Genomic DNA, 17,392 nt, shown 5'->3' with positions numbered 1-17,392 from the left:
AGTGGATGGGCCTATTTCCACTGTAGCGTTGTTGAGGTGCGTTTTTTTCAGCGGTGAAAAAACGCACAAAAGAGCCGCAGAATTCACCTGCGAGTGGAATGCAATTGAATGATGACTCATCAGGAGCATGCTGACTGATGAGTCATCATTGACGAAACTAGTCGGGCGGAGTTAGCCACAGAGGAAGACGCTGAACCATGTGGATGTTTCTTGTGATATGCGCATTTTAATACGAATCTTGTGAGTGCACTTTTAATCAATTTTAACTGGAATAAAAACGGTATTACGCTATGCTAGTCTCTGTTTAAAGTTTAAAGGGCTGAGGAAAGTTTTGGAACTGCAAAAACAGATACAAGGTGGTTTCACCAAAGCGCTTATGCTGGTCTTACTGGTCAGCCATGTTATCTGGTAAGAGGCTATGTGTTGCAGTGCCTGTATGAAGAGGAGAGCAAAGGTGTTGGGTCACGGTGTATGAAAATGTGTCTGTTGAGCACTTTGTGGTGAGGAGATTAAACATACTACTCCATAGAGGCTTCTCTCTTGTTTCTCACACGTTTGGGACACGGCTGAAGATACACAGGAGGATCCATTGAGGTTACTGGCTGGGCCGCTTGCGCTGTATGCCAACTGTCACAATTGGCATGGTTATCTGGTGAGCATATTTAGGTTTTCTGGAAAAGGATATCATCCGCTGTTATATCAAGCATTAAGAACAAGTTATCTGGGACTTTCTGATTAATTTAGAGTTTTTTAAAATGTGGGACTTTTAAACTTGGACTTTTGCTGGTTTCACAAAATGTACTAATGTTTTTTGGAATAAGGTTCTGAACCAATCCAATCTCTAAACACAACCCAGAGGCTGTGGAGAAAGGTTTGAGACGGTGTTTTAATTTAGGTCTTGCATACTAGGCCAACCAATATTGCAGGGTTACCATTTATCTTTGGATGTCTAGTGTTAGATTTTAACCAGTTAGAAGGCTGTTTATGGCATAATCATCTACCACAAGTCCTGTTGAGCGCTAACATCATTGTAATATAAAAGTTTTGATTTAGGGCTTACACTCCCTGCTGATTACAGCGCACCAGGTGGAGCAGGTATATTACTCCAAGAGGGATAACGACGTTTACAATACACCTGAGGAGCGCACTTTTCGTTTCCATAATAATAAGCACTGTCATTATGTTCCCCTCCTCCTCTAAAATAACTGCTGCCCTTGTGTTGCTCCTATACAAAGCACTAAGATAAGTTAATTTGGGTGCAGATCACACCTGATCATTTGGGCGCCGCCACAGGGCGCTCCAAAATTGCCGCTATAGCGGCGCAGTAAAGGTAATTAGAGTGCTGGGTACTGGAGTTCCATTATTGAGCAAACTTTAGCAACCAATGTATTTAGAGGCTTGCATGTGCTCCAGGTCAATTTATTTTAGCACATTTTTTATTTCGTTTGTTACATTTCCTAGCTTTAAATTAGTACTGCTGTAATGTGTATTTGTGACCACTTGTCACTAGGGGGCAGTGTGAGACAATAACAGATGACTTCTGCTTTCAGTTTCTATATTTTCTGCTAGCAGAGAGACATCAAAGCATTCCAAGAATTTACTGAAGTCAAAAGCAGTATAAATTAGATAACTCTATTGAAGCAGCAAACTGGTTTAAGTATATTCTATAATGTGTAAGAAGGTGCTCTCCAATGTGCGTATGACTTAACATTGGAACATTCTCTTCATTGGTTACTGGAGAACAAAAACATTTACCGTAGATGAATGCATTTCCACATTAAAGCTAGAACATCTCACAAGACAATACGTATATTTACCTGTCCCCAGCCTATCAAGAGGGTTTTGCCTGAGTAGCAAAGCAATAAGATCCTGAGCATCGGGTGGTGGCGCTTCATCCTTTTCTGGCCAATTTATCTCATCTGTTGCAAGAGAATAAAAGTTAGAGAAGTTTAAGACCGAAACATGACCTGCTTATCAATTGCTAAGTATAATACTGGACCCACAGCACTTTACATATGGTACTTTATATAGTACATCAAACAACAACACATCACTAACTCAGCAAGGCTCCTCACAATCTTAAAGAGGAACTGCAGTAAAAATAACGTAATGTGCTTACCGTAATTATTTATAAATGAGTTAGTCAGTCTTTGCCCATTGTAAAATCTTTCCTCTCTCTGATTTACATTCTGAAATTGATAACATGGCGACATCTATACTGCTGGCAGGTGATACTGCTTTTTTTGTCAGTCAGAAACCGCTTTTATTTCCCACAATGCAACAAGGCTCCCACAGTGTGATGTTAGAACCTAGGTGCTGATACAAATTTCTAATGGGAAAGGGGGTATCAGCTACTGATTGGTATGAAGTTCAATCATTGGGTACAGTTCCTTTTTAAGTCAATTAACCTTCCAGTATGTTTTGGGATGTGGGAGGAAAGTATGGAGAAGGCATATGAACTTCATGCAGTGTCCTGCTAGTCTATGACCATACTCAAAAAAAAAAAAAAAAAAATTAGGAGGGGCAATGACAAAAGAGGATGAATAAAGAGCTTAATTCAGCCTCTCAGGGTCATCGCGCACCTCTGATTCCCTAGATCAGAGTTGTCCAACTCGAGTCCTCGAGGGCCACATCCATGCCAGCGTTTAGGATGGACTCAAAAGTGGAGAAATGTGTCCTACTCGATGAACGACACCTTTCAAAAATGTGTGAGGGCCTCGGCCCTTGGGGACTGGAGTTGGACAGCCCTGCTGTATGTGACAGATCATTAGGGGAGTAACTAGAGGGGCGGCAGACCCTGCTATAACAGTGGGGCCTGGAGCTGTAGAGCCCCCCCCCCCCCTCAAACTACTAAAATTCCCTTCTTCCGATATAGGGAACTATACTGAAGATCAGGTGTTTTTGTATCTACAAGTTATGGGTGTGAAGATCCTGATGACCACACTTGTTTTATGACCCTTGTGAGATGGACCCCTCAAGCCATGAAGGGCAGCAAAGGAAGGCAAGGGAAGGGGTGTGAACATTGGGGGGCACAGCAAACTTTTGTTGGGGGGGGGAGCGTGAATTGTAGTTACACCCCTGTAGACGATGACATAGTGGGAGCTCCCAATCACCCTAAATTCAGGGTGCTCCTTTGTGAGGTCCCATAATACCAGCAAAATATACCCATCTTCATGCACTTTTTGTTCTCATACTTCTAGTAAAATTGTATATGTCGTTTTGAAGCAGGTTCGCTTAAGTGCACATATAACAAGTCTACAAGCCGCCAACAATAAAACATTTTCTTTAATAAAATGACCCCCTCTAAGTGATTATAATGACTGATTTGTTTGTCTTACACTTTATGGTGGGGGAGTCATTAGAGGAACTTATTTCGGCAGTTCAGCTGTACGAAATGATAAATATTAATTGTTTTAGATGTCATGTAAAATAATGTGGCTGAAAAATGAGCAAAAATCTGCAAATTAGTTGTACAGCACAAGCCGATTAGCATAATTGTGCCGTGGGGGGGAGGAGGCAGGCGTGTGGGCCACAGTTTGAAAAGGGCAAAAGAACTAAACACTCTCTATGCCAAGTTGGCTGACATATCTAACGGAGGTTAAATTGGATTTGGAGTGTAAGATATGAATATGCATCTCCACTGCGAGGCATTTCAAGCCAGGGCAGCCGTTTGCCGCTTGCCTTAATTAAAACAGGTTGATTCCCCAAGCTGCTATCGCCTGAAAGTATAACCTCAGTAACCACATAATCTACATACATCAGAAATGCTACGCGCTACAGTGCTGAGAAAATGTTTACCAAAGAGTGAGTGAAATACAGTACACACTTGCTATGTGGTTTGCCTGTAGAGATATATTATAAGTAGGTATATATAGATTATGCGTGTGTCTGCATGTGTATTTTTCTGTGTATGACGTGTGTTTACATCTACAATATAGAAGACTTAACCTCCTTGCCGGTTATCCCGAGCTCAGCTCGGGGTAACCTGCGCAGGAGGATTTCTCCGGCCCCGCTGGGCCGATTTGCATACTTTTTTTTTTGTTACAAGCAGCTAGCACTTTGCTAGCTGCTTGTATCATTCGATCGCCGCCGCTACCCGCCGTGCCCCCCCCCCCCCCCCCCCGCCCTGGGCTCGCTACAGGATTTGAAAAAAATAAATAAAATAAAAAGTTCTGCGCTGCCTCCTTGCCGGCGGGAATTAGACCGGCAAGGAGGTTAAGATGGCCATATATCTAGCGATGATGGTCAGATTCAACCAAGAGACAAATCTCTCTCTGATCCAATCTGATTAGAGAGAGATCCGTCGGCTGCTCATACGCCACAGCCCGATTCACGATCAATTTCAGCATGAAATCACTTGGAAATCGGCTGAGTCCACAGTCTCGCTGCTGCCCCCCTAGTGTATAAATGTACCCCCCTGTGTGCATTTATACATTACCTGCCCTGTGTCACAGTGCCCATCCATCTTCTGAATCTGTGACTATTGCTAATGGATGAGCGGTGCATTCAGAAGACAGATGGGCACCTCGACAAAGGACAGGTAATGTATAAATGCACACAGTTACCACCTTGCTCTGGATCGACCACGATGGCCAAACATCTTGCAGCAGTATCAGAGTAAGGGAAGATTAGTAGTTGGGGTCCCCACAGCTCTGGGCTCTGCTCCCCTCTATGGTAATTCATCCTGCTACTTTTTTTCTTCTTGTCTCCATGTACACTCTTCTCCTCCCCTCTCTTTCTTCCCCCTTAACATACAATCTCCCTTTTCTGTCTCTTCACTTGCTACACCTTGCACATTTTTTTCTAGTTATTCCATATTCAAAACTAATTCCAAGCAAATCAAAGTGCGGATGTAAATGTACTTTGCAGCCGAAACGAACGCAGGGTGAAAGCAAAGTAATTTTATACAGCTAATTTAGAATTCTCATCTTGAGCATCCGGTGTGTACTAGGCACAAAACCTATCTTCTAATGTAAATCAAGACAGTTAAAACTTATAGAAGAGTTGGATGGCTTCATTAAAGTTGGAGAACTCCATGGCAACCTCTGGTTATCGACTGAAATGAAGAAGTCTCAAATATTTATATGAAGTTTCTGTCTATTTTGTATTTCCTGAACAATACACAATCCATTATGAAATGCTTTCATAAAGAGTCATGTGATTTAACATTATTATCTACAAATATTACATCTTACTTCACATGCTCTGAATGCATTACTTCATTGCACTGCTATTGGGAACAACTACCGGTAGTAACTGGAGGAGCTCAAAAAGCTCAAAACTAAAAAAACGCCTAAAAAGAAGGTAGGTGTCTTACAGTTAATGAAAAAAAGGACAAACAACAATATGTTTTGTGGCATGGATCGTATTCTTTAAGTAAATATGCTAAAAGCTGTGGATTGCTTGGAGTGCCTTTTAGTTTGTCTCCAGCGGAGTTTCAACCCTGGTTTGGGAGTCTGAAATTTTGGAACTTTTTTTATTTTAAAGTTCTAAAATGTCCCTTTTTTTGAAAAGCAACCATACTTGTACCCTTAAAAGCCAAGTGGGGACGGTACTTCCCCCATGCAATTACACTGATTGCATGTTGGGCAAGCGTGAGTAGCCATTTCTTTTCTTACTAACAGAGAGGCTATCCATCACGGAGGTCTCCCAGGATCACAATATTAACTGAGCAGAAGTTGCTCTACAATTAAGGTTTAATTTACTGCCATCTTTGCCCCTATTACACAAAAGGAAGGAAGAAGGAAGTACATTTCTGTCAAAGTAGGAAGTGAGTTCACCAAGTTCCGACAGAATTCCTGAAAGGTGTTTAAATTCTCTGTCACATTATACACAACTAAAATATACTTTTTTAAAGCTGCAGATGACAAAGCCCCAAGTTCAACTTTATTCGTCAAAAAGTCTTTTATTCTTACATACTTTCAAGATGCATTTAAAGCACTTGCAGAGTGGCGTCTGACAGCAAGTGATGGCATGGTTGCATTCAAAAAACGTATCAACTTCAGCAGCACAGGCACAATGAGGCTTCAATGTGCGCTGGTATTTGGCAGGACTTCCCGCTTCTGAATTCAAGTCATACCTTCTCCCACCAGTACTACACCTCTGGTGATGCCATCAGCTGGCTCAACCACAAATACTGAGGACAAGCAGCTGGTAGTTGACTCCACACTTATATGTTCATCCAACTATTGGAACTAGCTCAGTTTTAGTGAGGTTTGGGACATATAAAAAAGTGATTTAGCTGTTGGAGTGGATCTAAGAAGACAAGGTCCTCACCTTGTAGCTAGTGTTGTGAGGCCCTTATCAAGGCCCTTGCTGTCAATGTAGCTACTAGGCCTCCTTGCACTCTAGTCTCCCTGGAAGTCATATACTAGCCCTCATGAGCCATATGGGAATAACAGTGACAGAATCTGTGTTATATGTGAGTGGGCCCGACAGTGATACCCGTCCCAACCACATATCCCTAGTGACGGAGACTATGGATTTTTGACAACCAACAGGGAGGTAGGGCTGCAGCAAGGATCACAACATGACCCACCCCACTATGATGCAGAGTACATCACTGAAGTTTTACCACCAGTTAAAAATGAAAGCATTAAAACATAAGGGTGATCCAGGACTCTAACGCTTGACAAAATCCACTCCTTCAAAACGATACATTAGTTTTTCTCTCTAGATAAAAAGGTATGCATAGACTTTAAATATCGATCGCCAAGCAGCATGTCCTTATCTATTGAGAGGGGTGGGTGAAGACACACAGCACCAATAATGGTATGGAGAGAATGCCCCCTTTTACAAGATCAATGGAAAAGAGGTTATCCATATGGTGGGATACCTGTACGCATCCTAAATATTTTCCCAAGGCGATTAGAAATTATTTTTTTTTAGCTGAGAAAAACCTAAAGTATATGTAGCTTAAAGGATACGTCCGAGCTGAAAAAAAAAAATCTACTTACCTGGGGCTTCCTCCAGCCCCTGGCAGCCTATATGTCCCTCAACGCAGCTCCAGTGACCCAGTCGCCAGGGCGGCATCTTCGGCCCCAGGCCGCACGTGCCAACGCTCACATATTCCGCTCCAGACCACGTGAGCGCGATCACGAGCAGCACACCCAGGCGCATTACACGCTGACCTGGTGAGGTCGGTATCTGCAATGGATGGGATCCCGGGACTCCGGAGCTGCAGCGAGGGACAGATAGGCTGCCAGGGGCTGAAGGAAGCCCCAGGTAAGTAGATCTTGGTTTGTTTTTTGTTAGCTCAGATGTATCTTTTAGGAAACTATGTGCCGATTGTCAAAACTTTTTTTTGCTGCATTATCTCACCTTACTTATTTACGCACAATTTATCTCTTCTTAAATTACTTAACTCATGATGAATTTCTCCTTAACGGACTTAACTCATAATTTATCTCTACTTATCGGTTTATCTGATGAATTAGCTCTCCATATTTATCTCATGAGTTAGCTCTCCTTACAGTTAAGGTGAAAAATAAGTAAGCTTTGTGAATAAACACATATGGCCCTTATTAAAGTTTTCTCCTAGGCGGTGATTTTTCATCTTCTGTTTAAAATCACTTTTCAGTACTCCGCAATTGAAAAAGTACTTTTTCAAGTACAAGTGAGTGAAAAAGTACTTTCAAAATTATTCTGTGTATTTTCTGGCTTGCTGGTGACTTAAAATGCATTTTATTAATAAGATTCTGAAAATACCACCTAGGAGAACACGTAGGAGAAAAGTGAATTGAACAAGGACCTATCTCTCATCACTTCTGGGCAAGGAATCTACTGTAGCCAACATTTCACACTTGGTGCTTCTTTATGCCTAGAATATGTAATTGTGCTTCCCATCTGCTGCACAGTGTGTAACACGTTGGTATATTTCAGAAAACAAATGTATACCCCGGTATGTGATTCACAGGAGTGAACTACTGTTTGAAGAAAAATAACACACTCATAAATATCACCCCAAGTTTTTATTCTTTATATAGCTCCAACATTTTTCATGGCTCAGTACAATGTTTCACAGGTTACACAGACAAACAAGGGCAATATGGATCAAAACTCACCAACAGGCAGTTACCGTTATTAACTACATTTGAAAATAACTAAAGAGGAGGTAACTTAAAGAAGAACTGTCGCGAAAATCTTAAAATGTAAAACACATACAAATAGGAGAAAAGTAATTTATAGCTCACTTCTTATGTTCCTGTCACTTACAGTAGGTAGTAGAAATCTGACATTACCAACAGGTTTTGGGCTAGTCCATCTCTCAATACGGGATTCTCATTATGGCCTTTATTCTTTATAAAGACACTCCCTGAAAATGATTCATACAAAGCTGCTGGCCAGCCTCCCTGCTCACCGTACACTATTTTGGCAGTTGGAAAGAGCAACTGCCATTCACTAAGTGCTTTTAAAAATAAAGAAAACCCTGAGAACCCCCTATGAGAAGATGGGCTAGTCAAAAATCTGTCGGTAATGTCCGATTTCTACTACTTACTGTAAGTGACTAAGTGACAGCAACATAGGAGAGAAGTAATTTATGGATCATTTTACTCAGGAAGAAATGTACTTATTTGTACGTGTTTTAAATTTTAAGAGTGTCGTGACAGTTCCTAAGGACTGAAGTGATAAGATAACTCGCTCACTGTGAAAACTGATCTCTACACCTTAATAAGGCAAGATCGATGTGTGGTGGTAAGTTTTCTCTTGCCTTATTACCTCCAGCATGATCTTAGTGAATTGAGGCCCTTGTATTAACCATATGGATCAGTTAGGAAAACCGGCAAAGTAAAACCACACACCATATTTGACCTTTAAGGAGAATAGATTAAATTATAACTTGTTATAAACTGCTTAAAACTGACTAATTAAACTGTCACTAATAATTATTTGTCTCTACACTTACGTTAGTTTTTAAGCAATTTATAATAAAAGTTATATTCCTTAAAGTGTACCCGAGGCGATGTGACAGGATGAGATAAACATGTATGTACAGTACAAAACATTAATAACCAGGCTGCTGTACTTGTTTTATTTTGTTGCCTGAAAGCCTTAATTTCTAGGCATGGAAGTGACAGCTTCTGTCTTGTCTGTACCTTGTCTGGAATATAGTAATCACTGATAAGCAGATTACAGCCATAAAGGTTTCCCTGGCAGAATACAACTTCTGAGGGCAGGGAGAAATGGGACAAGGTCAATAGTTCATATATTTTAACTCTGAGACGCTTAACCACCCTGGCGGTATTGACGAGCTCAGCTCGTCCAGGAAAAACTTGCTGAAAGCGGTATTGACGAGCTGAGCTCGTCAATACCGCCAGGGAGATTTCTTGTTTCTCTTCCCCGCCGGCTGCACTTTTCCCTCATCAGAGGGATTCCCCAGGATGGCTGGATGCCTGTCAGCACGCTGTGGGTAGCGATCTGTGCTACCCACAGCATACAGAACTAGCATCCAGCCACCCTGGGAATCCCTGTGCAGCCGGCGGGGCAGAGAATGTGTGGGGCTGTGCAGGGATTCCCCTTCTTTGCCGGCGGGTGGCTGGTGCGGGGATCCTCTCTGTGCGGGGGGCCGGGTGGGGATCCCCGTACTGTGCATGCGGGTGACCCTTTTGTGTGTGCGGGGGGGCGGGTATCCCCTTCTATGGGGCTGGTCTTGGCCGGTCGGGGACACCCCCTTCTGTGGTGGGGGGAAGGTGGGTGTCCCCATGTATGTGGGCTGCCTCTCCCTCCTCTTCCCCCATCCCTCCCTCTCTGTCCCCCGTGTCCCCCCCCCCCCATCCCGTGTCTCCCCCCTGTAAGAAGCCCTGCTTTACTCACCTGAGGGCTTTCTCCTGCGCCGGCCGCGATGGACACCCTCCTCCTCCATCGCCGAAGTCCCGGTCTGTGTAATTACAGTACGCGGCTTGGTGACGTCACCAAGCTGCGTACTGTAATTACAGAGAACACGAGACTTCGCGATGGAGGAGGAAGTGTGCCGCTTCCGCCGCAGGAGAAAGCCCTCAGGTGAGTAGATCAGGGCTTCTTACAGGGGGGAGACACGGGATGGGGGGGGGGGACACGGGGGACAGAGAGGGAGGGATGGGGGAAGAGGAGGGAAAGGCAGCCCACATACATGGGGACACCCACCTTCCCCCCACCACAGAAGGGGGTGTCCCCGACCGGCCAAGACCAGCCCCATAGAAGGGGATACCCGCCCCCCCCCGCACACACAAAAGGGTCACCCGCATGCACAGTACGGGGATCCCCCCGGCCCCCCGCACAGAGAGGATCCCCGCACCAGCCACCCGCCGGCAAAGGGGAATCCCTGCACAGCCCGCATAGATGGGGACACCCACCTCCCCCCCACCACAGAAGGGGGTGTCCCCGACCAACCACGACTAGCCCCCATAGAAGGATGATACCTGCCGCCCCCCCTAATGCACACACAGAAGGGCCACCCACACGCACAGTATGGGGATTCCCCCCCCCCCACAGAGGGGATCCCCGCCGGCCACTACCAGCCAGCACAGAAGGGGAGCCCCCCCCCACAGAAGGGACACCCGGCCACAGTTAGGGGGCATCGGGGGCAATGGGGTTGGGGGGGGCAGAGGCACCCGCAAACCTAGCTCCCTATACATACGACTCCCTAGACCTGGCTGCACATCTGTCTCCTATACACCTGGCTGCACATCTGTCTCCTATACACCAGCAAACATCTTGCTCCCTATATACCTGGCAAAACATCTGGCTAACTACACCTGGCTGCACATCTGGCTAACTACACCTGGCTGCACATCTGGCTAACTATACCTGGCTGCACATCTGGCTAACTACACCTGGCTGCACATCTGGCTAACTATACCTGGCTGCACATCTGGCTAACTACACCTGGCTGCACATCTGGCTAACTATACCTGGCTGCACATCTGGCTAACTACACCTGGCTGCACATCTGGCTAACTATACCTGGCTGCACATCTGGCTAATACATCTGGCTATACATCTGGGTCTTATACTCACCATTGGCATGCTGATCCCTCGCCGCGTACCTCTGATAGCTTCTCCAGTGCCTTCTTCCATGTCCCTTGGCGGATTTTGCTTCTCCCTTGGCGATCACATGTCCCCCGTCGATCGGCGTTGATGGCACCAATGTCACACAGCATCATCAAAATCTCGCAGCAAACACTTTTTTTTTTTATTGAATTCAATACAATAACCTGTATTGAATTCAATATATAAAAAAAAAAATGATTGCAAAAAAAAAAATTGGTTGAAAATTATTGGAAATTAATTGAACCACTTTTTGCACGGAAATCCTGGGGAAATAGAACGCCAGGGTGGCTACTAGGCTGTTACTGATTAGAGACAGTAAAACATTCAACCTACTTTGTATTTGTTTGGTTTGTTTTTGTTTGTATATTGTTAGTACAAGATACCTTTCTGGCTGGGATAGGGAGTAAATATCCTTATGTTCTAACCTACTTTGTAAATGTTTAACTATAAAAAAAAACCCTGGGATACTTAAAGTAATTTTGAGGAGTAGGAGGATAAATATAATTATCTCAGCCGTTTTTTTTTCACCTCGGGTTCACTTTAAAGGTCAAAAACAGGGTGTTTATTTTAACCTCAGGCTATTCCTTATGAAAAAAAAAAACACAAGACAAAATAGATTTAAATTTACATGGAATATGTGTATTTTTTTTTACCACCATTTAGCGTCTAGAATGTGTAGTAGCGGACAAACTCGCAGTACAGTTCATTATGCTGAATAAACACCATTACCATCATAGACATGCTGGCACAACCTCAGCCTGCGAATGCATTGGGGAAATTTGTGGGAAACAGCAGGTAGGGAAATAAGGGATTTTGTTTAATTATCATTTAGTTTTGCCACAAGCTGCGTAATGGTACTTAGGGTCAGCCTGCAGGTTCACACCGCAAAGGTTATTGAATTTTAAATGAAAGAAGAACAGCTGTTATATAAATAATATTACCTTGTAACAACCCTCAGTGAACTCATTAACAATCTGCAAAATCTCTTTGTTTGCTTTTTGCGTTGCATTATTTACTAACAGAGCTCCAGCTTGGTGCATTAGGCTTTATTTGACTATTTATTTTATTTGTAGAAAAAAAACTAGCCGGTGTTACGGAGCTAGCGGCGAGCCAAGAGGATACACTTCCCATCTAGCTGGCTCTGACTCCATTTACTAATAATGAACTGCTTGTGCGAGCCACAGTCCCTCCCCGCTATCTCAGACAACACATTTAATTACAGAATTATCCACAAAAAAGGAAGTAAATTATTTTATATCACACTGTGAAAATGGAAACTAATCGGCTATAACTCACGCAGGAAAACTGAGAATTTTGCTTGGAACAAAATATAATTATTGTATCTAATGCCATTTAGAGGTAAGGGAAGCAATCTGCAGCCAAAGAGAGCTCTGACCTACACAGAGATCAGTCTAGGATGACAGCTCTCTACAAACACTATCCAAGTCTTCTGAACCAGATATTTTACAGTAAGGCTGTAAACACACTGTGAGCAGCCATGGGCTTTCGAGTCCGTCTTGAAAGACGGACTCGAATTCGGAATTCTAATGAAGTCTAATGACTTCAGGTGTGACCGCGGGATGGGGGGGGGTCAACTTACCCAGAAGTCTTTGGGACATTGGCGTTTCATTACACTCCATATGCATAATGAAAGCCGCGTTGGATTACTCACTATCGCACTTCCTCTTTCAACCCGGAAGGGGGAATCACCGACACCGACTGTGAGCGGTTTCTGACTGCTTTTCTGACCATCAGCACTTTGAGCGTTTTTTAAAAAACGCTCCCATTCACTTGCATTAAAATCACGGAAAATTGCAGCGATCACAATTTTGTTGGAAAAGTCAAAGCAAGTCAATGGAAGAGTTTAAAAACCAAACACTCAGAAAGCACTGATGGTCAGGAAACGCACAGAAAGTGCTCAGTGTGTCTATAGCCTCAAACTTTTGTTGTGGAAAGATCCACAACTGTTTAGATCTGAACATACCAAATCTTTTTAGAAAACTTTATTTTCTCTTTTCTTTCATTTCTGAACATATAGTAGCAGAAACGGTTTCTCAATCTTTCCAGTAGAAAATGGATGTGTCAGTCTGTTAAGGTGTAAACAAGTCAGCCAATAAAATAGGCGTAAACCTTCATATACCCATGGAAGTGAATACTGAAGTTCCTACAGGTTTAAGAAAACCAGAGCTGGATGCAATTAGAAGCAGAATCATATTTATATGATAGTTAGGCCTGTGTGTGAAAGAGGAGGTTGAACTCCCCCTGCCTCCCACCTGAAAGGTAATGCAGTAAAATGGCATAATTTGTAATTTCACTGGTGTTAAATAGGCCACACGCAAGACAAAAAAAGGATCAGATTTTACGCAATTCGGTAGAACTGATTATTTCTACAGAAAATAAACATTTTTTTTTTCAAGTGAAAATCTCGATCAGATTTCCAGTTTTTGGGGGGGTTTTTCTCGCTCGGGAGTGGCGAAAATTTCTGATTATTTGCAAGATTGTATGGTGTGACAATTTCATAATGTAGAGACGCAAGCAATTTTTCCAGAGTTTTAAATCATTTTTTTTCATAATTGGGGAAAAATGGAACACACGTGTGGTACATTGGTCAGATTTGACAAATGTTACTATCAATCAGAAAAATTGGTTGTAAATCTTGAATTTAAAAGAAATGTAAAAAATTGTATGGTGTGTGGCCACCTTTAGTATTTGATAAGTGGTGTGGTTACCCGGCACCAAAAAAAAACTATATCATGTCACACACAGATGGTAGCAAGCGCCCAGCCGGTGTACAGAAGCAGCCTTAGTGACAAGACCATCTACTCTAAAGCTTTGCAGAAGAAATGTATAAATACAAAATACAGTAAATAATTCAACACTAATTAACAGTGAACTACAAAAATACCTGGTAAACCTGTAAGAAATGTTACATGAATTGACTTGATTTTGTTTAATTTTGCTTTTTGTTGTTTTTTTTTAAATAAATTCTTCAGGAACTGATCTTTTGCATGTGTACAGCATCCTGATCAGTCTTACCTCCCTGACAAACCTATGCAGCAGATAAATTCCTCAGTTTGCAAAGATTTTTATCTGATGGGTGTATTCAGCTTAACAGAATAGAATGTGTAGAGTATGCTCTCATACTACATGGAAGGTGGTAAAATTGTTCTGTGATCTTCTATTTTCCAAAGACTTTTATCTCATGTGTGTACTTAGCTTTAAGCCCCATAAACATGCTCAACAGTGGTCTTTTATGCAGCACAATTGTCAAACAATTTTTGTTGTGAAACAGGTTGAAACAACCAAAAAAAATGCTTCCTTTGTTCACACAACTGATAAGACTGATAAGACATCAATCCAACAGTTACATTTTTTAGTAGTTTTAACTTGTCTCACAACAAAAGCGGTTTGACAATTGTGCTGCATAAAATACTGCTGTTGAGCATGTGAATGGGGCTTAACCACCTTAGCGGTATGGACGCGCTCAGCTTGTCCATTACCGCCAGAGGGTGCCGCTCAGGCCCTGCTGGGCCGATTTTGTTCAAATAAAAAGCAGCACACGCAGCTGGCACTTTGCCAGCCGCGTGTGCTGCCTGATCGCCGCCGCTCTGCGGCGATCCGCCGCGAGCAGCGGCGAAAGAGGGTCCCCCCAGCCGCCCGAGCCCTGCGCAGCCGGAACAAATAGTTCCGGCCAGCGCTAAGGGCTGGATCGGAGGCGGCTGACGTCAGGACGTCGGCTGACGTCCATGACGTCACTCCGCTCATCGCCATGGCGACGAGGAAAGCCAAACAAGGAAGGCCGCTCATTGCAGCCTTCCTTGTTACTTATGCTTGCCGGAGGCGATCGGATGAACGCCTCCGGAGCGCCCTCTAGTGGGCTTTCATGCAGCCAACTTTCAGTTGGCTGCATGAAATAGTTTTTTTTCAATTAAAAAAAAACCCTCCCGCAGCCGCCCTGGCGATCTCAATAGAACGCCAGGGTGGTTAACAGACAAGTTTGGCAGATAGTTGGACAGATAGTTGGTAGATGTGTATGAAACTTTAATTGTGCTGCATAAAAGACCACTGTTGTACGTGTGTATGGGGCTTTAGGTTGCAAATTACCACCCACCTGCCCCCAGTAACTATTTAACTTGTATTTAAGTCCACTTCAATTACTTTTAGACTTACCGCTGATAACCTGTCCAAACAAGTCTTCTGGTGTATCTCCAAAGAAAGGGACACAACCCACGAGAAATTCATACAGGATTATTCCCATAGCCCACCAGTCAACTGGCTTCCCGTATCCTTGTCTCAAAATCACCTCTGGGGCAATGTACTCCGGTGTGCCACAGACCTAAAAATACAGGCAATTCATTAGATAAATAACAGCAGTGGTAGCAATAATAATATTAATAATAATAATAAGCAATATTAGGTTTAATTACTATAATTGCTAGATTTTCTCAGATTTTTTCATAATTATCTGCAGGGGAACATATTGATTTTTTTTTTTTCGAAAACTGAGCAGATTTTAAAACAGCACATAAGCTCAACGCAAATTGAACCATGTACGGCCATCTTTACAGGCCAAATCTGGCACCCTCAGACTTTCATATGGATAAAGAAAAGGCCTCTGGGTTAGTATTTTAATGACGAAGCAGTGGTGGAAAAAGCGGTTAGACATTGGGCCACAGAAAGCTTATCTCTATCCAAACATCCCTAGGCCGAAACAGACCTAAACAGCACTAGGTTATTTGGGAGCACCATGCTACGCCATAGGCTGTAATGTGAATTACAGCTAAAGTGGCTCTCAGACAGTAATCTGCCGTCGTCAAAAGACGGAGCCCAAATTACTTTAAAAACAGTATAATTCAGTCACCAGCAATAGCTGGCAGCCAAATTAGGTATTTCCCCCTGAGTCCATGGCAGCCTTGAGAGGGAATAGTAATTAACAGGCTGAGCCATTGTTTCATCTTCAACCTGCGCCAAAATTTCCCGGCCAGGGAGCAGTTCAGCCGTCCCTCCGAAAGAGGCCTCAGTATGTTAATGTCCTGATATCACTACTCATATGTGTTCTATAGGTAAACATGGAAAGAAAATTTGCCTATTGATCCTGCAAAAAATTCATATACCGATTTTGAAATGTTTTTTTACATGACCAGAACCTGATTAGGCGACTGAGGAAATTGCCACTGAGAAGCTGTGGTAAACAATCAAATAATCGATCATTTGATCAATTATATTTTACTTCAATGATATTCAGACTTATAACAATGCACTGATTGTTGTCTGATGAACTTCTACAGTTCTGATGTACAGGTGAAACTCACAAAATTACAATATCGTGCAAAAGGCCATTTATTTCTGTAATTCAACCTAAAAGGAGAAAATAATGTAGGAAATAGACTCATGCAAAGTGAGATATGTCAAGCCTTTATGTGTTATAATGTTGGTGATTATGGCTTACAGCTTATGAAAACTCCAAAATAAAAATCTCAAATCATTAGAATGTTGTGAAAATGTTCAATATTCTAGGCTCAAAGTGTAAGACTCAGCTAATTAATCCAAAGCACCTGCAAACAGTTCCTATTTCATTTACTAGTTTCACCTTTAAAGTACAACTGTAACAAGAGGGATATGGAGGCTGCCATATTTATTTCCTTTTAAGCAATACCAGTTGCCTTGCTGATCCTCTGCCTCTAATACTTTTACCCTCAGCCCCTGAACCAGCATGCAGCAGATCAGGTGTTTCTGAAATTATTGTGGGCTCTGACAAGATTAGCTGCATGCTTGTTTCTGGTGTTATTCAGAAACTGCTGCAGGCGAATAGACCAGCAGGGCTGCCAGGCAACTGGTATTGTTTAAAAGGAAATAAATATGGCAGCCTCCACATACTTCTCACTTCATTTGTCCTTTAAAGAGGAACTCCAGTGAAAATAATGTAGTAAAAAAAAGTGCTTCATTTTTTTTTACCATAATTATGTATAAATGATTTAGTCAGTGTTTGCTCATTGTAAAATCTGCAGTCTCCCCGATTTACATTCTGACATTTATTACATGGTGACATTTTTACTGTGGGAAGGTTATGTAGCTGCTCCTAGCTGTTTTGGCTGTTAGAGACAGCTGTAAACAGCTAATTCCTGTCTGTGAACCTTGTTACATTGTGGCAGTTTGCCCAGAGTACCGCGGTAGTCAGAGCTTCTTGTGGGAGGGGTTTCAGCACAAAATCAGTCATACAGCGACCCCCTGATAGTCTGTCTGTGAAAATCATTATATTTCTCATGTAAAAGGGGGCATCAGCTACTGATTGGGATAAAGTTCAATTCTAGGTTGGAGTTTCTCTTTAAGTTGAATTACTGAAATAAATAGACTTCTGCACGAT

The 17,392-nt window shown here is 42.7% G+C and overlaps 1 protein-coding gene across 5 annotated transcripts in view; it reads right to left on the bottom strand.

The window, feature by feature from the left end:
* Nucleotides 1–17,392, bottom strand: part of MAST4 (microtubule associated serine/threonine kinase family member 4) — a 690,505-nt gene that overhangs the window by 21,663 nt on the left and 651,450 nt on the right. For all 5 annotated transcript variants that reach the window (XM_068249995.1, XM_068250005.1, XM_068250009.1 and 2 more), the window contains 2 exons: nucleotides 15,199–15,364; nucleotides 1,818–1,919 (listed from right to left, as the gene is read on the bottom strand). In XM_068249995.1, coding sequence (XP_068106096.1) covers nucleotides 1,818–1,919; nucleotides 15,199–15,364 — 268 coding nt within the window. The remainder of the gene's footprint in view (nucleotides 1–1,817; nucleotides 1,920–15,198; nucleotides 15,365–17,392) is intronic.

The sequence above is a fragment of the Hyperolius riggenbachi genome, chromosome 1 (assembly GCF_040937935.1).
Source record: "Hyperolius riggenbachi isolate aHypRig1 chromosome 1, aHypRig1.pri, whole genome shotgun sequence".
Lineage (NCBI taxonomy): Eukaryota > Metazoa > Chordata > Amphibia > Anura > Hyperoliidae > Hyperolius > Hyperolius riggenbachi.
Note: the sequence above shows the minus strand (reverse complement) of the source record. Positions and strands in the feature narration are given on the sequence as shown.